The sequence below is a fragment of the Salmo salar genome, chromosome ssa12 (assembly GCF_905237065.1).
Source record: "Salmo salar chromosome ssa12, Ssal_v3.1, whole genome shotgun sequence".
Lineage (NCBI taxonomy): Eukaryota > Metazoa > Chordata > Actinopteri > Salmoniformes > Salmonidae > Salmo > Salmo salar.
Genome location: NC_059453.1, coordinates 92,276,182 through 92,301,743, shown reverse-complemented (window position 1 = coordinate 92,301,743; position 25,562 = coordinate 92,276,182). Strand labels below are relative to the sequence as shown.

General features: G+C 47.1%; 1 protein-coding gene across 1 annotated transcript; it reads right to left on the bottom strand.

Annotated features, from left to right (window-relative positions):
* Positions 1-321: 321 nt before the first annotated feature.
* Positions 322-25,017, bottom strand: myg1 (myg1 exonuclease). Its single transcript, XM_014134030.2, has 7 exons — positions 24,709-25,017; positions 24,141-24,253; positions 16,852-17,011; positions 15,549-15,698; positions 13,002-13,124; positions 12,081-12,262; positions 322-718 (listed from the first exon to the last, which is right to left on the bottom strand). The coding sequence occupies exons 1-7, from the start codon at positions 25,015-25,017 to the stop codon at positions 523-525; spliced, it is 1,233 nt and encodes a 410-aa protein (XP_013989505.1). The 3' UTR covers positions 322-522.
* Between the last annotated feature and the right edge of the window lie 545 nt (positions 25,018-25,562).

Sequence of the window (25,562 nt, the reverse complement as noted above, 5' to 3'; positions counted from 1 at the left end):
CCCAGTGTTAATACCAGCAGTATGGAGGGAAGGTGACTATGGTCCCAGTGTTAATACCAGCAGTATGGAGGGAAGGTGACTATGGTCCCAGTGTTAATACCAGCAGTATGGAGTGTGAAAGTAAAGGATCAATAGACTACCATTGTGTCATGGTGACCAGTCCAGAAAAAAACATTGTTTTATGGGAAGTTTACACCTGGTTAAATCTCACTGACTTCACTTGGTTTTCTTTCTGCTAGTACCTTCTTGGCTAACATACATTCATGAGATACAAAACAAACTCCTAATCCCAACTCCTCAAACACCAGGATGTCCATTTGGTCAAAATCGAATTGTATTTTATTACAAAACAAGTGCTACACACACATACAGTACAATTAAAGTAACCGAACAGTGACATGATTGAGTGTGTGTGTGTGTGAGTGTGTGTGGATGAACTACGTTCACACTGCTAAGCGGAGGTAAACCAAGCTATACTGAGCTTGCCTGGTTAATCATCCTCCAGGACTGGTTAAGATCAGTTCAGGCGCAGTTGGTGTGTTTGGATGGGGACTTCGCTGCAGCCTGCAGGGTCCTCCGGGCCATCTCCAGGGCCCCTTCCTTGGTCTTGTTCCCCCCGATGAAACCGCCGGCGTGGACGAAGACACAGTCGGGGACACCACTGAGCTCTGACAGGGCATCATCACGCACCCCACGCCACTCCTCCAACAAAGACAGCCTGGGACAGACACACAGAGGGGGACAGACACACAGAGGGACATCGTCAGTACAGGCAGGTTGGACACAGAGGGGGACAGACAGGGATATGGTTAAGCACACAGAGTACCTGAACACAGTCCAAGTCACACCTAACACTAAGGCTGATTCCAGAAAAACACTGTTTTTCCAAGACTACGTGGCCTTCCAGTCTTCAGTCACAGGCTATAAGCTGGCTACTGGCTCGGGGCAGGAAGGACACGCAGAGGAGAGCAGAGATAGCATGGTGCCAGAGAGGTTTGTACAGTGTTAATGTTGCCAAAAGCTGTAGGAGTTGGCAAGACGGCACAAACAGATCTGGGACCAGGCTAAGACAGAGGGATTCTGTGAGGACACTGAGGACAGGCAGGATGGACACACAGAGAGCGACTGTCCAGGAAAGAGAAACAGTCCATTTCCACAATGCAGTAACACAGTACACAAACCAAGGGTTCTGTCAGGTCCCGTCATAGGCTGGCTAGGGTCAGGCCCCGTCATAGGCTGGCTAGGGTCAGGCCCCGTCATAGGCTGGCTAGGGTCAGGCCCCGTCATAGGCTGGCTAGGGTCAGGCCCCGTCATAGGCTGGCTAGGGTCAGGCCCCGTCATAGGCTGGCTAGGGTCAGGCCCCGTCATAGGCTGGCTAGGGTCAGGCCCCGTCATAGGCTGGCTAGGGTCACGCCCCGTCATAGGCTGGCTAGGGTCAGGCCCCGTCATAGGCTGGCTAGGGTCAGGCCCCGTCATAGGCTGGCTAGGGTCAGGCCCCGTCATAGGCTGGCTCGGGTCAGGCCCCGTCATAGGCTGGCTCGGGTCAGGCCCCGTCATAGGCTGGCTCGGGTCAGGCCCCGTCATAGGCTGGCTCGGGTCAGGCCCCGTCATAGGCTGGCTCGGGTCAGGCCCCGTCATAGGCTGGCTCGGGTCAGGCCCCGTCATAGGCTGGCTCGGGTCAGGCCCCGTCATAGGCTGGCTCGGGTCAGGCCCCGTCATAGGCTGGCTAGGGTCAGGCCCCGTCATAGGCTGGCTCGGGTCAGGCCCCGTCATAGGCTGGCTAGGGTCAGGTCCTGTTATAGGCTGTGGCTGGGGTGGTGGGTGGAAGAGGTCAGGACAGGCAAGATGTGTGCGGGCAGACACACAGAGGGAAACTCAAGACTAGCAGCGGGATACAGTCCAAACATAGTATGTAGAATACAACACAAATGCATTGCTTCATTCTAGGTTCTGTACTAATATGAACTAACACCTAATCCCCATTCTGTAACAGTACACAGCTATGAACTAACACCTAATCCCCATTCTGTAACAGTACACAGCTATGAACTAACACCTAATCTCCATTCTGTAACAGTACACAGCTATGAACTAACACCTAATCCCCATTCTGTAACAGTACACATCTCTAGAACACCTAACCCCCATTCTGTAACAGTACACAGCTATGAACTAACACCTAATCTCCATTCTGTAACAGTACACAGCTATGAACTAACACCTAATCTCCATTCTGTAACAGTACACAGCTATGAACTAACACCTAATCTCCATTCCGTAACAGTACACAGCTATGAACTAACACCTAATCCCCATTCTGTAACAGTACACAGCTATGAACTAACACCTAATCTCCATTCCGTAACAGTACACAGCTATGAACTAACACCTAATCCCCATTCTGTAACAGTACACATCTCTAGAACACCTAATCCCCATTCTGTAACAGTACACAGCTATGAACTAACACCTAACCCCCATTCTGTAACAGTACACATCTCTAGAACACCTAATCTCCATTCCGTAACAGTACACAGCTATGAACTAACACCTAATCTCCATTCCGTAACAGTACACAGCTATGAACTAACACCTAATCTCCATTCTGTAACAGTACACATCTCTAGAACACCTAATCTCCATTCTGTAACAGTACACAGCTATGAACTAACACCTAATCTCCATTCCGTAACAGTACACAGCTATGAACTAACACCTAATCTCCATTCTGTAACAGTACACAGCTATGAACTAACACCTAATCTCCATTCTGTAACAGTACACATCTCTAGAACACCTAATCTCCATTCCGTAACAGTACACAGCTATGAACTAACACCTAATCTCCATTCCGTAACAGTACACAGCTATGAACTAACACCTAATCTCCATTCTGTAACAGTACACAGCTATGAACTAACACCTAATCTCCATTCTGTAACAGTACACAGCTATGAACTAACACCTAATACCCATTCTGTAACAGTACACATCTCTAGAACACCTAATCCCCATTCTGTAACAGTACACAGCTATGAACTAACACCTAACCCCCATTCTGTAACAGTACACAGCTATGAACTAACACCTAATCCCCATTCTGTAACAGTACACAGCTATGAACTAACACCTAATCCCCATTCTGTAACAGTACACAGCTATGAACTAACACCTAATCCCCATTCTGTAACAGTACACATCTATGTCTAAACACCTAATCCCCATTCTGTAACAGTACACATCTATGAACTAACACCTAATCTCCATTCTGTAACAGTACACAGCTATGAACTAACACCTAATCCCATTCTGTAACAGTACACAGCTATGAACTAACACCTAATCCCCATTCTGTAACAGTACGCAACTCTAGAACAGTGGATTAAAATAATCAAATCTTAACTGACTTGCCTAAAATGAGGAGTTTGTTATTTGAATCAGCTGTGTAGTGCTATGGCAACAAACAAAACCTGCACTCAGGGGGGGTCCCAGGACAGAGTTTGGGAAACCCCGATCTAGTGTGTATGTGTATGTATAGTTCATAGCTGTATATATATATATATTGCTCAAAAAAATTAGGGGAACACTAAAATAACACATCCTAGATCTGAATGAATGAAATAATCTTATTAAATACTTTTTTCTTTACATAGTTGAATGTGCTGACAACAAAATCACACAAAAATAATCAATGGAAATCCAATTTATCAACCCATGGAGGTCTGGATTTGGAGTCACACTCAAAATTAAAGTGGAAAACCACACTACAGGCTGATCCAACTTTGATGTAATGTCCTTAAAACAAGTCAAAATGAGGCTCAGTAGTGTGTGTGGCCTCCACGTGCCTGTATGACCTCCCTACAACGCCTGGGCATGCTCCTGATGAGGTGGCGGATGGTCTCCTGAGGGATCTCCTCCCAGACCTGGACTAAAGCATCCGCCAACTCCTGGACAGTCTGTGGTGCAACGTGGCGTTGGTGGATGGAGCGAGACATGATGTCCCAGATGTGCTCAATTGGATTCAGGTCTGGGGAACGGGCGGGCCAGTCCATAGCATCAATGCCTTCCTCTTTCAGGAACTGCTGACACATTCCAGCCACATGAGGTCTAGCATTGTCTTACATTAGGAGGAACCCAGGGCCAACCGCACCAGCATATGGTCTCACAAGGGGTCTGAGGATCTCATCTCGGTACCTAATGGCAGTCAGGCTACCTCTGGCGAGCACATGGAGGGCTGTGTGGCCCCCCAAAGAAATGCCACCCCACACCATGACTGACCCACCGCCAAACCGGTCATGCTGGAGGATGTTGCAGGCAGCAGAACGTTCTCCACGGCATCTCCAGACTCTGTCACGTCTGTCATGTGCTCAGTGTGAACCTGCTTTCATCTGTGAAGAGCACAGGGCGCCAGTGGCGAATTTGCTAATCTTGGTGTTCTCTGGCAAATGCCAAATGTCCTGCACGGTGTTGGGCTATAAGCACAACCCCCACCTGTGGACGTCGGGCCCTCATACCACCCTCATGGAGTCTGTTTCTGACCGTTTGAGCAGACACATGCACATTTGTGGCCTGCTGGAGGTCATTTTGCCCTCCTACGGCCTCCTCCACGTCTCCTGATGTACTGGCCTGTCTCCTGGTAGCGCCTCCATGCTCTGGACACTACGCTGACAGACACAGCAAACCTTCTTGCCACAGCTCGCATTGATGTGCCATCCTGGATGAGCTGCACTACCTGAGCCACTTGTGTGGGTTGTAGACTCCGTCTCATGCTACCACTAGAGTGAAAGCACCGCCAGCATTCAAAAGTGACCAAAACATCAGCCAGGACGCATAGGAACTGAGAAGTGGTCTGTGGTCCCCACCTGCAGAACCACTCCTTTATTGGGGGTGTCTTGCTAATTGCCTATAATTTCCACCTGTTGTCTATTCCATTTGCACAACAGCATGTGAAATTTATTGTCAATCAGTGTTGCTTCCTAAGTGGACAGTTTAATTTCACAGAAGTGTGATTGACTTGGAGTTACATTGTGTCGTTTAAGTGTTCCCTTTATTTTTTTGAGCAGTGGATATATACATATATACATATATACACACAAATACATTATTAGGGGTAACTGTCGGGCCAGTGTCGTGCATTACCTTCAGTAGCAGTAGACACGGAGCAAGTTTACATTATTTAAAAAAGATATAGCCGAGGATATTCTCTGGAAACCTCTAGAGAATCTGTTGAGGTGTGAAAAGGGGTCTAATAAGGTGGAAGAGGACAGATGGAATTGGGTGGAGGGGAATGTGACACGATGCTCTCTCAGTCAATATCCAATCTCACAAGAGGGAGGAAAGACGGGCTTGACAAGCGGGAACAAGTCAAGCGTGAATGGAGGATGGAGATATCTAAGGGTGAAGAGGTGTTTGAATTCATTCAGGAAAATGCTAACTAGGGCACCCGCTGATTTCATGAATTTTGACACCATTTTACTTCTTTATAATAATAATAATAATAATAATAATAATTCACAAGATAATCTAATAGGTTTGAGCAGCAATCCTTATAACCTTGAATAATTCCACTGAATAACTGGACAGTATTCCCAGAACAGACACAGCAAAGATAAAGGTAGACTGGAACAATAATAAGTAGGAAGAGGGGCAATTGGCACCAAACGTTTCTGAATGAAAGAGTGAGACTGATTCTGAAAACCGATCAACAAATCAGCTGCACAATATTAGTCTGCCAAATGGAATGAGCATCCACGTCGTCGGCGACCGGGGGAACAGTGGGTTAACTGCCCTGAATACTGGACAGCACCTGTTTTTTTTGCTTATTTCTAAAATCAACCATCATGCATTTGTCCCAAATGGCACCCTATTCCATGCACTACCTTTGACCAGGAAAGGGCGATACCTAGTCAGTTGTACAACGCCTTCAACTGAAAGTCGACATCCACGTCGTCAGGCGACCGGGGGAACAGTGGGTTAACTGGCTTGCTCAGGGGCAGAACGACAGATTTTTACCATGTCAGCTCGTGGACTCGATCCAGCAACCTTTCGGTTACTGGCCCAATGCTCTATACACTAGGCTACCCATAGGGCTCTGGTGAAAGGTAGAGAGAATAAGGTTGGGACAAAGCTCTTATTTCTAGCAACCATCATGCACTTCTTCATCTTATTCAGTGCCTTCTGTTGTAATTTTCGATAAGTGGCATTTAAAACATGACAGACAGGATGTTATATTGAAATATGTCACTGGTTGAGTTAGTGAGTCAACGACACCCTCTGTCTGCACTAGATAGGCTATGTATTATTATTAATAACAGTAAGATTGCATTTATATGACGCATTTCCACCCACAGTAGGTGCTCAAAGCGCTTTACATAGTAGGGGGAGAAACTCATTGCATCTACCCTCAATGTGTAGCGCCCACTTGGATGATGCCACGGCAGCCATTTTGTGTCAGAACACTCATCACACAGCAGCTATCAGCTGGAGAGGTGAGGAGTGATATACACCAATTGGGGGGGGGGGGTAATTAGGTGGCCATGATGGAATTTAGCCAGAACGCCGAGGTTACCACCCCTACTCTTATGGTAAGTTCCATGGGAATTTTTATGACCACAGAGGTCAGAACATCGGTTTAACGTGTCATCTGAAAGACAGCACCCAAGGCAGGGCAATGTCCCCATCACTGTCCCTTTACACACGTCACACACTGTGATTGTGACAACGATAGAGTGGTGAAAGAGAACCAGTGAGATATCAAAAAGCAAAACCCAGTCCTCTCTGGATAACTGACAATACTGTTGTTTAAATAGTATCCCTGCAGAAAGAACACAGGAGAATAATCTTTAATTGTATAGATAAACATTTAAAATAACCAAATCAAATTGTATGACATTATAGGATGTAGAAAATTCAAGAAATGACTTGAAATTCATAAATTGCATTTTACACTTCAGAATGTGAACTAAAAATACTGAAAATAAATTCCTTGATTGCCGATTAAACAAAATGTACCCCAATCCTGCAAAAATCACTACATTATCTTCCTCTATCTCTCCGACATGCATGAGAACGGAAGAACCAGCTCTGCTCACATTTCCCGGTGTGATGAGTAGTGATAAAAATAGTCTAGTCTACGCAGGTGGTGTTTATGTACTAGAGACACAGGTGATAACAACACTCTTCCTGTTATCCTGCAGGAGCGGATCCGGCAGCGGATACTTGCTGGGAGAATCATACTTCCCCTCAAGCGCTGCCATCTGGATCCACAGGCTGCTTTTCAATCCAACATGTTCCCGTCCCTCTACCCTCATTTCCCCTCCCTCAGACACAGCCATCTGGGAGGCATGGTGTCAGCAGGACAGGGTTCATGCTCTATTCGAAATCTTTCAGCATTTACTCTAACCTGTCTGAAGAGTCATATGGGTGGGGGGGGGTTGCAGTTTTGCGATTTTTCTATTGGTTCCAATTCGCCAGGCAAAACGCAGCCAAGCCCAGCTAAAAAAAAATGTTATAATTTCAAAATGGTATTTCAATACAGGTCTGGTTGTCAGGCGTTGTCAGCACCTACACTACGCATAACATTGAACAAAATGGAAAGCTTAGCAGCGTCTCATACAATCTCCTGCCCACTGTCAAGTGTTGGGTCATCCTAGCGGAAAACCATTTCTAAAGAGATTCCTCACTGGAGTGGAGAGAGGGAGGAGACGGGTGAAAGAGAGAGAGAGCGAGAGAGAGAGCGAGCGAGTGCGAGCGAGAACGGAGACCATGCAGCTGACTTTTGAAGCCTAGAGATGTGCCTTATGTTCCTCAACCCTCTGGTCATTCACTCCCCTCACCTTTTACAAGGCACTACATGGGCTTTAAACTCACAGGGTTTATTTACGCACAGCAAACTGTACAGGAACAGGATGAAGAGCAGCTACTGAAGAGAAGTAATGTCCTTTAAACCTTCAGTATTACACAGTAAGAACCCTGAAACATCCAGGACATGAAACAAAAACGTTGTCCTATTAAACACTTTAGGTGCATTATACACCCCACGACGAACGTCCGCCGCCCCACGACGAACGTCCGCCGCCCCGCGACGAAACCGCCCCGCGACAAAACCGCCCCACGACGAACGTCCACCGCCCCACGATGAACGTTCACCGTCCCACGACGAAACCGCCCCACGACGAACGTCCACCGCCCCACGACGAACGTTCACCGCCCCACGACGAAACCGCCCCACGACGAACGTCCGCCGCCCCACGACGAACGTCCGCCGCCCCACGACGAACGTCCGCCGCCCCACGACGAACGTTCACCGTCCCACGACGAAACCGCCCCACGACGAACGTCCACCGCCCCACGACGAAACCGCCCCACGACGAACTTTCACCGCCCCACGACGAACGTCCACCGCCCCACGACGAACGTCCACCGCCCCACGACGAACGTCCACCGCCCCACGACGAACGTCCACCGCCCCACGACGAAACCGCCCCACGACGAACGTCCACCGCCCCACGACGAACGTCCACCGCCCCACGACGAAACCGCCCCACGACGAACGTCCACCGCCCCACGACGAAACCGCCCCACGACGAACGTCCACCGCCCCACGACGAAACCGCCCCACGACGAACGTCCACCGCCCCACGACGAAACCGCCCCACGACGAACGTTCACCGCCCCACGACGAACGTCCACCGCCCCACGACGAACGTCCACCGCCCCACGACGAACGTTCACCGCCCCACGACGAACGTTCACCGCCCCACGACGAACGTTCACCGCCCCACGACGAACGTCCACCGCCCCACGACGAACGTTCACCCCCTCACGACGAACTTTCACCCCCTCACGACGAACGTTCACCACATACCAGTGAAATAACTAACTATGACCTGACTGCTAGAAGTAGAGATCAAACAAGAGGTGAGAATTTATCCTTTTGACCTGCGGGAGAAGCAATCCACTGTAAATTACTTACTAAAATAATCCTCTGAAAATAATTACTTCTCCACAAGTAACTGATTGGAAACCGTTTTGTGATTTCTGCTAGAGGGGAGAACACAGGTGTGTGCACAGTTTATAAATGTACACGTTGTGTGTGTGTGTGTGTGTGTGTGTGTGTGTTTGTGTGTGTTTGTGTGTTTTTGTGTGTGTGTGTACTCCAAATATACCTTCCAAACCAGAACTATGATAATTAACTAAAGCAAACTGCATAAAATAACTAAATAACATTCAGCACTCTGTATTAGAATATAGTTGCATATCAAAACATAGGTTGATATTTTCCTCATGGGTTATCAACAACATGAGATGATATTTGTTCCATCTCTTTGTTTTACCAGCCAATCAGCAGACGGCTGTTTTACCTAGTGATACCCAGCCAATCAGCAGAGGGCTGTTTTACCTAGTGACACCCAGCCAATCAGCAGAGGGCTGTTTTACCTAGTGACACCCAGCCAATCAGCAGAGGGCTGTTTTACCTAGTGACCCCAGCCAATCAGCAGAGGGCTGTTTTACCTAGTGACACCCAGCCAATCAGCAGAGGGCTGTTTTACCTAGTGACCCCAGCCAATCAGCAGAGGGCTGTTTTACCTAGTGACACCCAGCCAATCAGCAGAGGGCTGTTTTACCTAGTGACACCCAGCCAATCAGCAGAGGGCTGTTTTACCTAGTGACACCCAGCCAATCAGCAGAGGGCTGTTTTACCTAGTGACACCCAGGAGAATATACCAGTCCACCCATTATGACATAATTCTATTCATTGTATTTATATGGGGTGGCAGGAAGCCTAGTGGTTGGAGCATTGGACTAGTAACCGAAAGGTTGCAAGATCGAATCCCCGAGCTGACAAGGTAAAAATCTGTCGTTCTGCCCCTGAACAAGGCAGTTAACCCACTGTTCCCCGGTAGGCCGTCATTGAAAATAAGAATTTGTTCTTAACTGACTTGCCTAGTGAAATAAAGATTAAAAAATTTTTTTTTTACTATCAATCAAAATTCCATGATCGTCTGAACCCTAGCTACAAACCTACAACTCAGGAAGCTGTTCCTCCCCCTAGCTACAAACCTACAACTCAGGAAGCTGTTCCTCCCCCTAGCTACAAACCTACAACTCAGGAAGCTGTTCCTCCCCCTAGCTACAAACCTACAACTCAGGAAGCTGTTCCTCCCCCTAGCTACAAACCTACAACTCAGGAAGCTGTTCCTCCCCTAGCTACAAACCTACAACTCAGGAAGCTGTTCCTCCCCCTAGCTACAAACCTACAACTCAGGAAGCTGTTCCTCCCCCTAGCTACAAACCTACAACTCAGGAAGCTGTTCCTCCCCCTAGCTACAAACCTACAACTCAGGAAGCTGTTCAGTTAGAACAGTTAGGGAGTACAGCATGTATGACAGCATTTGAAGTTGGATTTTAACATATATCGATATGGAAGGAATTTACTAACATCCTCAAAGTGATCATATGACTAGCTCACACAGCAGTCTTGACAGACCCCCTTGGTTTCCAACCAACAACACTATCCACATGACTAACATAACGCTTGTTGAAGTACCGCCTCAACTTCAAAAAGGTTTTCTCCTGTTTGCACCTTTTAAACATTGAGGGACCAATAGATATAGACAATTAAAGGTACGCAGTATGTAGGGAGTAGGGAGCCATTTGAAATGTGCCAACATTTAACATTTACATTTAAGTCATTTAGCAGACGCTCTTATCCAGAGCGACTTACAAATTGGTGCATTCACCTTATAATATCCAGTGGAACAACCACTTTACAATAGTGCATCTAAATCTTTTAAGGGGGGGTTAGAAGGATTACTTTATCCGCCAAGTGTGCCTTGTGGTGCCAAGTGTGCCTTGTGGTGCCAAGTGTGCCTTGTGGTGCCAAGTGTGCCTTGTAGTGCCAAGTGAGGCCTTGTGGTGCCAAGTGTGCCTTGTGGTGCCAAGTGTGCCAAGTGTGCCTTGTGGTGCCAAGTGTGCCTTGTGGTGATGAATGTATGGTAGCAGTAGATGTAGGTGTGTAGTCGGACGGGAAACACTGGACCCTCCCACTAGTTCACTACACCTATAGTCAACTCTAAACCACAGTCTTAGAAAACAGTCGTTTCTATCTTGAACATAAGGGTTCTTCAGATATCCCCATAGGAGAACCCCTTTCGGGTTCCACCTAGAACCCTTTCCATTCCATAGAGGGCTCTAAACGGAACCAAAAAGGGTTCTCCTACAGGGACAGTCTAAGTAGTGTACTAAAGTAGTGTACTAAAGTAGTGTACACTACCTGTTATTGAAGGCGATCTGGTTAGTGTACACTACCTGCTATTGAAGGTGATCTGGTTAGTGTACACTACCTGCTATTGTAGGCGATCCGGTTAGTGTACACTACCTGCTATTGTAGGCGATCCGGTTAGTGTACACTACCTGCTATTGTAGGCGATCCGGTTAGTGTACACTACCTGCTATTGAAGGCGATCCGGTTAGTGTACACTACCTGTTATTGAAGGTGATCTGGTTATTGTACACTACCTGTTATTGAAGGTGATCTGGTTAGTGTACACTACCTGTTATTGAAGGTGATCCGGTTAGTGTACACTACCTGTTATTGAAGGCGATCTGGTTAGTGTACACTACCTGTTATTGAAGGTGATCCGGTTAGTGTACACTACCTGCTATTGTAGGCGATCCGGTTAGTGTACACTACCTGTTATTGAAGGTGATCCGGTTAGTGTACACTACCTGTTATTGAAGGTGATCCGGTTAGTGTACACTACCTGCTATTGAAGGTGATCCGGTTAGTGTACACTACCTGTTATTGAAGGTGATCTGGTTAGTGTACACTACCTGTTATTGAAGGTGATCCGGTTAGTGTACACTACCTGCTATTGAAGGTGATCCGGTTAGTGTACACTACCTGTTATTGAAGGTGATCTGGTTATTGTACACTACCTGTTATTGAAGGTGATCCGGTTAGTGTACACTACCTGTTATTGAAGGTGATCCGGTTAGTGTACACTACCTGTTATTGAAGGTGATCCGGTTAGTGTACACTACCTGCTATTGAAGGTGATCCGGTTAGTGTACACTACCTGTTATTGAAGGTGTGGAGACCGGCTGGGACACACTGGACTCTCCACTGTCCGTTCTGGTCAGGGTAGAGGACAAACTTAATCGAGGTGTCCACGCTCAGCTCCTTCTCCAGGGAAAACAGGTGCTCCTTCCAGGGACAACCCCCCTGAGAGAACACCACTACCTCGCCACTGGGGTCAACCTGGGGACGGACACAATCAATCACATTTACTCAGAAATTCACTGGTCACAAAGTGCTTTGCAAACTTAAGACACGGGATCGATACCCATTGTGACGCACACACTGCATCAATACCTACAATTTCATAACATCTCACGCTAACACTTTGCATTAATATCTGTAGTGTTACTACATTTTACATTTTACATTTTAGTCATTTAGCAGACGCTCTTATCCAGAGCGACTTACAGTAGTGAATGCATACATTTCACAGATTATTTTTTCTGTGCTGGCCCCCCGTGGGAATCGAACCCACAACCCTGGTGTTGCAAACACCATGCTCTACCAACTGAGCTACAGGGAAGGCTGTAGCTCAGTTCACGCCGTAACTAGGCGTGCATTCACGCCGTAACTAGGCGTGCATTCACGCCGTAACTAGGCGTGCATTCACGCCGTAACTAGGCGTGCATTCACGCCGTAACTAGGCGTGCATTTACGCCGTAACTGGGCGTGCATTCACGCCGTAACTAGGCGTGCATTCACGCCGTAACTAGGCGTGTATTTACACCGTAACTAGGCGTGTATTTACATTAACTAGGCGTGTATTTACACATAATTACACGTGTATCATACATGTCATTAATTTTAACAGACAAAGTACTTGAGAGAAGCAACATGACAGGGGGTGTCATCAGAACAGCCCCCCCTGTCCCCTACCTAGTGAAAGTGAATATCTGCATGTCTACGGTAGAGACTGTACCTGCATCCTCATCTGTACAGCTCCCTCCACCACCACACGGGCAGGAAGCCAGGAGTTCTGGTAGAAGTCAACCCGGTCCAGGAACTCTGCTCCTACCATGCCCAGGGCCTTATGGAAGCCCTCCTAACAGACACAACATGAGACGACACGAGGAGGAGGAGGAGGACAAGAGGAGGACAAGAGGAGGAGGACAAGAGGAGGAGGAGGAGGACAAGAGGAGGAGGAGGAGGACACGACAGACGACGCGAGGAGGGGACGACACGAGGAGGGGACGACACGAGGAGGGGACGACACGAGGAGGGGACGACACGAGACAGGAAATGTCAAGAGACATAAGGTCACAACAAGAGATATGAGCAGTCTTGCAGCACATGCAGGGATAGCGCAACAGTTGCTAAAGTAAATACAGGACAGATACATTTTTTCTACAAGGAAAACTAAAGGTCACTAAAGGTCTCCCTCACTGACTGACTCAGTCCGTCTCTCTCTCACACACTCCTGCTCCCACTTACGGCACTGATGTGCATGTATACACACACGCTAGCGCAAACATAATAAAGCACATGCAATGATGCCACTCACACACACCACTAACACCACCACCGTAATGTCGTAGCACCTGGCTGAGCGTGTGGTATGTGTGTGAGTGTGCGCAGCAGCAGCTGAGAGTTTGGCGAGACAGGACGAGAAGGGCAGGAGGAAAAATATATTACTTTTTTTTCTAATCAAAAAGTGACAAGGTGACGATTGGATCTGGAAATCACAGGGCTGTTGTGTAGCGCAGCCTGTCCCCATCCCACCGTGCCTTTCCAGGGTTTGACAAATGAATAGAATCAACGACCAGCCTCTCACAGAGTAAGTAAGTGCTCCTGGTCTGAGAAAGGTGTGGGAAATGGAGGAAAATGGATGGACAAAGACTGTTTTTTTCCCCCTGCCCTCCCCGTTCCCCATCTGAGCCAGATGATAAATCATAGGTGTTTGACCTACTTGTCCAATCGTTGTACAGACTTTAAAGAGCGACTGCACTTCCGGATTTGTCCTAGTTTTAGATTTGGTTCCTTAAGAAATGCTAGCCGCCAATGACTGAATTCAAAACGTGAGTTGGTATCGGGGTTTGGTTTCATGTGGGTGTTCGCAGGTGGGAAGAGTCAACCAAATGATTTAGCCAATTAGCTTCAGCCGACTGGTGTGTGACCGTGGCAAAGTTGGTTTGACTTTGGATAGCCTATCTCGAGGACTAGTTGAGGACTGTCAATAAATTACACAATGTAAATAAGAATAATTTCATGCTGGAGATTTTTTTGTTCTCATTAAAATGTTTTTCAATAATTGTATATGAATTTATACAATTTATAGTTGGTTTTGGGATTTTGTCATTGAAATTTGAAGCTATTGGAATTTTACATATTGTCCCATGTACATTATGTAATTTACCGATGGTCCCCAACTAGCCCCATAGGGATATCCAAAGTCAACCCAAATTTACCACAGGCATTACGATCAGGTCGCATGCAGCTGCACTCCGAATTGATGATTACTTGTGTGCTGCCAGCTGTGGGCATGTGAGTCGCATTGAAACTGTTAGGTTCTGAGAATATGAAATATACTTATTCATGTCACTGAGGGAGAGAGGGTAACGTTTAACGTTTACATTATATCAGGTATCCTATTGAAATATTGAGTGCAGGGAAGCGATCACGTGGCAGGCATTGATAAGGGGAGAGAGCCATGGATTAGGCATCAAGGGGGTTGAGGTCAGGTCAGGTCACCTTAAGGGAGAAGGAACGGTTTATTACCACGTCACTTCCTCTTCCTGTCGAACCATAACAGATGTCAGGGGTTGTAGAGGAGGAGGAGTATATACACTAGTGGTGGTCTGAATACAGCTGTATGATCAATACAGGGAAGAATTAAACTTAGTTAAGCTTTCATAATGTCCGTAGAGTTTTTTACTCTGACAATTACAACCAAACAAAACAAACTCAACCTTCATTTACGTTGTGTTTCAGTCACGACCACAAATCTCACAAGACTCAGTTTTGGACGAGACTGACATTGACCAAAATGATCCTCTTTACCCTTTGTAGTCGATTTGGACAGTTTAATAAATATTTCTGACTCATATTAATATCACATAGGCTGTTTCTAAATGAGAAGGTGTTTTTTAGGGCCATTTCTCTTTAATGGCTGAATATTCTCCTGTAGATGAAAAACGCTTGCCTTACTCACAGGCACTGTGGTGTGTGTGGTGGTGGTATACCGAGAAGGTCCGTTTCCCCCTGTCGGATTCGGACCTAACAACTCAGGAAGAAGAGATTCATTCAACCAGACAGCCTGGTAGGGCCTTAAAGTTATTCAGAAACACTAGCAGAGCTCAAATCTTGACTTCTCTGAGCTTGTCTGGCGCCGGTTTGACGCCACAACAAAGTGTTAACGGTGGACTATATTAATAGACGTGTGTGTGAACAGACATACACACACAGCTGTACTGACTGAATGCTGGTCTTTTAGCCCTTTAATATGTTATATTTCCACACATTGACTGACCTGTGTGTCCTGGCTCTTGCTGTTCCAGCGTGGGTTAAGGTGTCCGACGCGGGCGCTGAGGGTGGTAGAGACAGCGTAGCGAGCCTCTCCATCATACTGGGAGACCCCGTTGTCCACAGCATCCACCTCCTCCACCAAGTTCTCATACAGCTACAGAGAGAACAGAGAACGTTACATCCACCTCCTCCACCAAGTTCTCATACAGCTACAGAGAGAACAGAGAACGTTACATCCACCTCCTCCACCAAGTTCTCATACAGCTACAGAGAGAACAGAGAACGTTACATCCACCTCCTCCACCTAGTTCTCATACAGCTACAGAGAGAACAGAGAACGTTACATCCACCTAGTTCTCATACAGCTAGAGAGAACAGAGAACGTTACATCCACCAAGTTCTCATACAGCTAGAGAGAACAGAGAACGTTACATCCACCAAGTTCTCATACAGCTACAGAGAGAACAGAGAACGTTACATCCACCAAGTTCTCATACAGCTACAGAGAGAACAGAGAACGTTACATCCACCAAGTTCTCATACAGCTACAGAGAGAACAGAGAACGTTACATCCACCAAGTTCTCATACAGCTACAGAGAGAACAGAGAACGTTACATCCACCTAGTTCTCATACAGCTACAGAGAGAACAGAGAACGTTACATCCACCAAGATCTCATACAGCTACAGAGAGAACAGAGAACGTTACATCCACCTAGTTCACATACAGCTACAGAGAGAACAGAGAACATTATATCCACCTAGATCACATACAGCTACAGAGAGAACAGAGAACATTATATCCACATAGATCACATACAACTACAGAGAGAACAGAGAACATTATATCCACCTAGATCACATACAGCTACAGAGAGAACAGAGAACATTATATCCACCTAGATCACATACAGCTACAGAGAGAACAGAGAACGTTATATCCACCTAGATCACATACAGCTACAGAGAGAACAGAGAACATTATATCCACCTAGATCACATACAGCTACAGAGAGAACAGAGAACATTATATCCACCTAGATCACATACAGCTACAGAGAGAACAGAGAACATTATATCCACCTAGATCACATACAGCTACAGAGAGAACAGAGAACATTATATCCACCTAGATCACATACAGCTACAGAGAGAACAGAGAACGTTATATCCACCTAGATCACATACAGCTACAGAGAGAACAGAGAACATTATATCCACCTAGATCACATACAGCTACAGAGAGGCAGAACATGGCAGAGAGGTTATCAATAGGGATGGAGGTTTTCCCTTCTCCCCCAGTCTTACCTTATCATAGAGCACCTCCAGCTGTCTGTCTCCTTCCTTCAGGGAGGTGAGCTGAGACAGGACCCTCCGGCCAAAATGAAGGTAGACCAAACCAGCCGAGCTCAACTTGGTCACCCAGGGCTTCTCTGGACACAGGCTGTGGAACGTCTCAGAGAAGGTCCTTGACAACCAGAGAGCAGCACACACATGAACATGTTACGTCGCCATCTTGTAGAAATATCCCCCTCCCCTTTCCATGCATAATCTACTGCCTCTATGATTATGCTAATCCCATGTTTATGGTCCATCAGATTCTTGGACACAGGCTGCTGAATGTGCCCCTAAACATCCTGGACAGAGAGCAGCACACCCACCTATCACTCACTCTGTCTCGTTCAAATTCTAAAGCTTTATTGAGCCTGAAGGTTCTGGACAGAGAGCAGATCACCCATCACTTACAAAGACTTATCTAAACTCTAAAGCTTTATTGTCTATCAACTTTATATAGGAAAGACAAGTGTTTATTTGGCTTGAGGCGAGTCTCCTCTACCCCAACCATTCTTGGTTTCAGCAGAATAACAGCAGGGTGTGATGTCTGTCTATAAAGACCAGCTGGAGGACAACAGCAGGGTGTAATGTCTGTCTATAAAGACCAGCTGGAGGACAACAGCAGGGTGTGACGTCTGTCTATAAAGACCAGCTGGAGGACAACAGCAGGGTGTGATGTCTGTCTATAAAGACCAGCTGGAGGACAACAGCAGGGTGTGATGTCTGTCTATAAAGACCAGCTGGAGGACAACAGCAGGGTGTGATGTCTGTCTATAAAGACCAGCTGGAGGACAACAGCAGGGTGTGATGTCTGTCTATAAAGACCAGCTGGAGGACAACAGCAGGGTGTGATGTCTGTCTATAAAGACCAGCTGGAGGACAACAGCAGGGTGTGATGTCTGTCTATAAAGACCAGCTGGAGGACAACAGCAGGGTGTGATGTCTGTCTATAAAGACCAGCTGGAGGACAACAGCAGGGTGTGATGTCTGTCTATAAAGACCAGCTGGAGGACAACAGCAGGGTGTGATGTCTGTCTATAAAGACCAGCTGGAGGACAACAGCAGGGTGTGATGTCTGTCTATAAAGACCAGCTGGAGGACAACAGCAGGGTGTGATGTCTGTCTATAAAGACCAGCTGGAGGACAACAGCAGGGTGTGATGTCTGTCTATAAAGACCAGCTGGAGGACAACAGCAGGGTGTGATGTCTGTCTATAAAGACCAGCTGGAGGACAACAGCAGGGTGTGATGTCTGTCTATAAAGACCAGCTGGAGGACAACAGCAGGGTGTGATGTCTGTCTATAAAGACCAGCTGGAGGACAACAGCAGGGTGTGATGTCTGTCTATAAAGACCAGCTGGAGGACAACAGCAGGGTGTGATGTCTGTCTTTAAAGACCAGCTGGAGGACAACAGCAGGGTGTGACGTCTGTCTATAAAGACCAGCTGGAGGACAACAGCAGGGTGTGATGTCTGTCTATAAAGACCAGCTGGAGGACAACAGCAGGGTGTGATGTCTGTCTATAAAGACCAGCTGGAGGACAACAGCAGGGTGTGACGTCTGTCTTTAAAGACCAGCTGGAGGACAACAGCAGGGTGTGATGTCTGTCTATAAAGACCAGCTGGAGGACAACAGCAGGGTGTGATGTCTGTCTATAAAGACCAGCTGGAGGACAACAGCAGGGTGTGACGTCTGTCTATAAAGACCAGCTGGAGGACAACAGCAGGGTGTGATGTCTGTCTATAAAGACCAGCTGGAGGACAACAGCAGGGTGTGATGTCTGTCTATAAAGACCAGCTGGAGGACAACAGCAGGGTGTGATGTCTGTCTATAAAGACCAGCTGGAGGACAACAGCAGGGTGTGATGTCTGTCTATAAAGACCAGCTGGAGGACAACAGCAGGGTGTGATGTCTGTCTATAAAGACCAGCTGGAGGACAACAGCAGGGTGTGATGTCTGTCTATAAAGACCAGCTGGAGGACAACAGCAGGGTGTGATGTCTGTCTATAAAGACCAGCTGGAGGACAACAGCAGGGTGTGATGTCTGTCTATAAAGACCAGCTGGAGGACAACAGCAGGGTGTGATGTCTGTCTTTAAAGACCAGCTGGAGGACAACAGCAGGGTGTGATGTCTGTCTATAAAGACCAGCTGGAGGACAACAGCAGGGTGTGACGTCTGTCTATAAAGACCAGCTGGAGGACAACAGCAGGGTGTGATGTCTGTCTATAAAGACCAGCTGGAGGACAACAGCAGGGTGTGATGTCTGTCTTTAAAGACCAGCTGGAGGACAACAGCAGGGTGTGATGTCTGTCTATAAAGACCAGCTGGAGGACAACAGCAGGGTGTGATGTCTGTCTATAAAGACCAGCTGGAGGACAACAGCAGGGTGTGACGTCTGTCTTTAAAGACCAGCTGGAGGACAACAGCAGGGTGTGATGTCTGTCTATAAAGACCAGCTGGAGGACAACAGCAGGGTGTGACGTCTGTCTATAAAGACCAGCTGGAGGACAACAGCAGGGTGTGATGTCTGTCTATAAAGACCAGCTGGAGGACAACAGCAGGGTGTGACGTCTGTCTATAAAGACCAGCTGGAGGACAACAGCAGGGTGTGATGTCTGTCTTTAAAGACCAGCTGGAGGACAACAGCAGGGTGTGATGTCTGTCTATAAAGACCAGCTGGAGGACAACAGCAGGGTGTGATGTCTGTCTATAAAGACCAGCTGGAGGACAACAGCAGGGTGTGATGTCTGTCTATAAAGACCAGCTGGAGGACAACAGCAGGGTGTGATGTCTGTCTTTAAAGACCAGCTGGAGGACAACAGCAGGGTGTGATGTCTGTCTATAAAGACCAGCTGGAGGACAACAGCAGGGTGTGATGTCTGTCTATAAAGACCAGCTGGAGGACAACAGCAGGGTAAGACTAGCTGGGTGCTCATTGAAAACAGGTTTATCAGGTGGTGAACGGCAGGAAAATGTTTTGATACCATCTGTTCCATCCATGACAAATGAATTATTGTGATTTAAAACGTAAGCATTAGCCTACTTGTTAAATAGTTTTTCTGATTGTACTGATCATATCAGAGTTGATGTTCATGTAACATTAACTAGAGGAAGCCTAGATGTGTTATCAACCGAGGAAGCATCCTTCTGGTTCTGCCAAAAATAGGTTAATAGACTATTTAAAATCCAATTTAAATCAACGTGGTTCATTTAAAAGGAAGGGACATAAAAATGAGATCAACAGATTAGATTGATAATACGACTCTAGAGCCTTGTCAATACAGACTGATCACAACAGGAACATTGCAACAGAACACACAAATGAAATCAGAACAATCCCGCGCCAGGGACTCTGGACGCCAGGGACTCCGGACGCCAGGGACTCCGGACGCCAGGGACTCCGGACGCCAGGGACCCCGGACGCCAGGGACCCCGGACGCCAGGGACTCCGGACGCCAGGGACTCCGGACGCCAGGGACTCCGGACGCCAGGGACTCCGGACGCCCGCGCCAGCGACTCTGGACGCCAGGGACTCTGGACGCCCACAGCTGGCTATCTAGAGCGAGACAGTGCTTTCAGCAAAGGCTAAGTGTAAATGAAAAAAACATTTCAGTCAAAATTCAAAACACTTCAAAATAAATGAACATTCCTTGTTTCAGTGATATGCCTCCACACAAGTGTTGCCTTTCATTTTTAGTGGACCAGTTGATAATGTTAATCAACTCTACCCAGGGAGGTGTCTAGTGAGCGCGTGAGGAGATGAGTGCCTTACAGCAGGGGAGCCTGCAGTGGTCATTTCATTCTCGCTTAATTGAGACAACGGCTACGTGACAAATGGTACCCTATTCCCTACAGTGCACTATGGGCCCTTAGCACTGTGGGCTCTGGTCTAAAGTATTGCACTATATAGGGAATAGGGCTCTGACCTAAAGTAGTGCACTATATAGGGAATAGGGCTCTGGTCTAAAGTAGTGCATAGGGAATAGGGCTCTGGTCTAATGGAGTGCACTATATAGGGAATAGGGCTCTGACCTAAAGTAGTGCACTATATAGGGAATAGGGCTCTGGTCTAAAGTAGTGCATAGGGAATAGGGCTCTGGTCTAATGGAGTGCACTATATAGGGAATAGGGCTCTGACCTAAAGTAGTGCACTATATAGGGCTCTGGTCTAAAGTAGTGTACAATATAGGGCTCTGGCCTAAAGTAGTGCACTATGTAGGGAATAGGGTGCCATTAGGGAAGCTTGCCACTTCTAGCCCCGCTGCCTGCTGTGCGCCAAGCGTCAGATACGCGAGTGGCATGCTGTGGCACACGGTCGATAACTAGCAACGGAATCCCTGCATCAATTATACAGAGATGGCAGTTAAATATGGACAAAATGAGAAGGACACAGTGGAGAAATTAATCACCCGCCTGTGTCTGTCAGTCTGTCTGACACAAATGTATTTCTACCAGAAAGTTCCATAATCATGTGACCTACTGAATATAACAGTTGTATGAAGCTTGGTGTTCTGTGTTTGCCAAATTGTTGCCCGTTGCCATGTGGTTACCTGTTGCCATGTTGTTGCCATGCTGTTGCCATGCGGTTACCTGTTGCCATGTTTTTACCTGTTGCCATGCTGTTGCCATGCTGTTGCCATGCTGTTGCCATGCGGTTACCTGTTGCCATGCTGTTGCCATGTTGTTGCCATGTTTTTACCTGTTGCCATGCTGTTGCCATGCTGTTGCCATGTTGTTGCCATGTTTTTACCTGTTGCCATGCTGTTGCCATGCTGTTGCCTGTTGACATGCTGTTGCCATGCGGTTACCTGTTGCCATGCTGTTGCCATGCTGTTACCTGTTGCCATGCTGTTGCCATGTTGTTCCCATGCTGTTACCATGTTACCTGTTGCCATGTTGTTCCCATAAACCCATCCCCACCCCTTTTCCTTATGCCCTCTGCCTAAAACAGGCGTACTTTGATTTTATTGGTGCCAGAGGGCCTGGGTGTTGCTATGTGGGATAAGGATGGGGCAGAATCGATACAGTAGAGTATCGCAATATTACTGACAATATTATATTGACTATATGACTCCATGTATCGGTTTTATGACTCCATGTATCAATAATTTTTTGTAAAAAGCTTGTTTTTTTGCTAGGTAGTCAACGTTAGCTAGCGCCACCTGAGATAGCAGCTAGAGATAATACCAGGAGGGAGGGAGGGAGGGAGGGAGGGAGGGAGGGAGAATGATGGAGAAGCTTAGTTCTCTCTCCTACCTGCAGGGGGGGAAACCTCTGCCATTTCCACACCAATCATTAGACAGACAGACAGGTAATTGACTGATAAATCATTCATGTGATGACAAGATTTAGCCATATAAAAAATACATGATTTCTCTCTTGTATGCTATCAGTCACTATGTTATACTGGAGTCTACAGTTACTCATCAAGGGACAAGAACATGATGTTCTTTTCAGAGGTAGACTGGCACAGGCAGACAAAACATCCAAATACTCCATCTATACGTGAATCGATTGTCAATTGCGATACCGTTCTAGAAACAAAAAGCTCTTTACTTTCATATGACATCAAACTAATTTCAAATGCAAAATACAAACTTACAGTTTTAACCGGCTTTATCTCAGTTGCAGCCGACAGTATTTTTCACTGACAACACTTTTCTGACGGCCTTTTTCCATTACACACAGGTGTGGTCTTCTTACATAAACACGCGCTGTTTGGGAACACTAACCCCATAAAGGTGTGTATCAATTTAATTGACTTTTTGCCTATTTTTTCCCCCAATTTCATGATATCCAATTGGTAGTTACAGTCTTGTCTCATCGCTGCAACTCCCATATGGATTCGGGAGAGGCGAAGGTTGAGAGCTGTGCGTCCTCTGAAACACGACCCTGCCAAGCAGCACTGCTTCTTGACACACTGCTCACTTAACCCAGAAGTCAACCGCACCAATGAGCCGAAGGAAACACCGTACACTTGGCGACCGTGTCAGCGTGCATGCACAAGGCCCGCCACAGGAGTCGCTAGAACGCGATGGGACAAGGACATCCAGGCCGGCCAAATCCTCCCCTAACCCGGACGACACTGGGCCTATTGTGCGCCGCTTAAAGGGTCTCCTGGTCGCAAGCTGGCTACGACACAGCCCGGGATCAAACCCAGGTCTGCAGTGACGCCTCAAGCACTGCGACGCAGTGCCTTAGAACCCTGCGCCACTCATTTTTACATTTACATTTTAGTCATTTAGCAGACGCTCTTATCCAGAGCGACTTACAGTATGTAGTGAGTGCATACATTTCATTTCATGCATTATTATTTTATTTTTTTGTACTGGCCCCCCGTGGGAATCGAACCACTCTGGAGGCCATAACGTTGAATTAAAAAAATAATAATATTGCTGATATAAAAGATAAGGTCCTTATGCTTCCAAAACTGTACCACAAGCGATACGTGTCACTGTTCAGACCGAGCGCCGGGCCAGGTAGCCTAGTGGTTAGAGCATTGGGCCAGGTAGCCTAGTGGTTAGAGCATTGGGCCAGGTGGCCTAGTGGTTAGAGCACCTGGCCAGGTAGCCTAGTGGTTAGAGCACCGGGCCAGGTAGCCTAGTGGTTAGAGCATTGGGCCAGGTAGACTAGTGGTTAGAGCATTGGGCCAGGTAGCCTAGTGGTTAGAGCATTGGGCCAGGGGGGCTAGTGGTTAGAGCATTGGGCCAGGTGGCCTAGTGGTTAGAGCATTGGGCCAGGTCGCCTAGTGGTTAGAGCATTGGGCCAGGTAGCCTAGTGGTTAGAGCATTGGGCCAGGTAGACTAGTGGTTAGAGCATTGGGCCAGGTAGCCTAGTGGTTAGAGCATTGGGCCAGGTAGACTAGTGGTTAGAGCATTGGGCCAGGTAGACTAGTGGTTAGAGCATTGGGCCAGGTAGCCTAGTGGTTAGAGCATTGGGCCAGGTAGCCTAGTGGTTAGAGCATTGGGCCAGGTAGCCTAGTGGTTAGAGCATTGCGCCAGGTAGCCTAGTGGTTAGAGCACCGGGCCAGGTTGCCTAGTGGTTAGAGCACCGGGCCAGGTAGCCTAGTGGTTAGAGCATTGGGCCAGGTGACCTAGTGGTTAGAGCATTGGGCCAGGTGGCCTAGTGGTTAGAGCTTTGGGCCAGGTAGCCTAGTGGTTAGAGCATTGGGCCAGTGAATTATGTGTAACGCAATGGAACTGAGAGACATGACCACAGGCTAGTTCCACTGTACCAGTATATACCAAAATCTTTGACGGTACCTCTGATGATGGTCATAGAGATGCTTCTTGGGGTCAAACTCTCCTCCCACATCCACCACGATGTCACACTTGGCGAGCTCGGCAGGGTCCCGAGTTCTGACGATCTCAGCATCCTGAGGAAAAAAATATGAAATAAGACAGAAATTTCGAAAACATCAATATCAAGACGAATGTCCAAGATATTAGGTGTTGTGCAATCGTTCTAGCTGAGCTTGCCCGGTGCACCGGTAGGGTGGAGTTGAACAATAATTTCTGCCGACCCGGCGCACTTGGCGAGCTAAAAGGAATGCACCCAAGAATATTCAGCGTCTTATCGTGGCGAGAAGACCATGTGGTTTAATGAAATTCAATCTGTTTTGAGCTTTATGAATTTTGGACGTTATTCAACGCTGACCTGGCTGAGCTTATGCTATATGTACAGTAGCTAGCTGGCATTAGAATATAATAACGTTAGCTAACTAGCTAGCTAGCGAACTCTTGTCTTTGCCGGGGTGGAAGAAACATTTATCGTGTATTAATATTAACCATATAGTTTCCTGCAAAATAGGAACAAATTAATGTTATGCACCTTGTACTCCGGGAGCTGGTGAAGGAAGAAACAGGCTAGCACTTCATCACAATGAAATGTCCCGTTATGGGTGCCGATTCTTTTACCAGACATTTTTTCTGTGCAGAGTCGCTTGGGTTGGTGTGACATGTATCTTCTTTCTGCAACTGGTATACTGCCCCTAGCTGGTATATTTCTATAAACACTAGTAAACACGGAAGTTCGGAAAGTGAATTTCAACAGGATCGGTGCTAACATGAAGTTAGCTGCTACACACGTTGCTGATGATGATGATGAGGCGGACTGTAATTTCAGACGGACTGGCGACATGCCGGATATGGCGTATAGCTTCTTCTTCTTTGGAGTTTAACGGCGGTTGGCATCCAAAATGTTGCATTATTGACCCCAACTGTACTATAATATAAATCTATTGTACTTTGTGATAAAAGGGGAAAACAAAACTAACAAAACTAACAAATAACACCCTTCCAACTAACCCTACAATTCCTCTAATTTGACCCTACCTGCTCCTGCACCATGGCAACGGCCTGGGAGGACGAGACACCGCCACTCAACACACCCTGTAACTCTTCTGAAGTCAAATATCATATGATCAAATACTTCTCTGCAGCTGCCACCACAACATCTATTTGCTGTGATTTACGTTCCATTTCTGTGGTACAGTTGATAACCATTGCTATGAATGCTAAGAAGCCAACCTTACTGAAGCATATATCACTCATTGGCCTATCCCTCTGTGCTGGCACAGATGTACTACTCACAGGGATCCTCTCAAGATCCTTGACCCATCCTCCTCTACTTTCTTCCCTGCCTCAGAATATAATACCTTCTGCACTACTCTGACTCTGGCCACC

Coding starts and splice junctions, on each gene's coding strand:
- myg1 (XM_014134030.2), bottom strand. CDS start 25,017: ATGTCGCCAGTCCGTCTGAAATTACAGTCCGCCTCATCATCATCATCA. Junction 13,125..15,548: donor GCAAGAGCCAGGACACACAG/GTCAGTCAATGT, acceptor TGTGTCTGTTAG/GAGGGCTTCCATAAGGCCCT. Junction 719..12,080: donor CTCCACACCTTCAATAACAG/GTAGTGTACACT, acceptor TGTCTGTCCCAG/GCTGTCTTTGTTGGAGGAGT.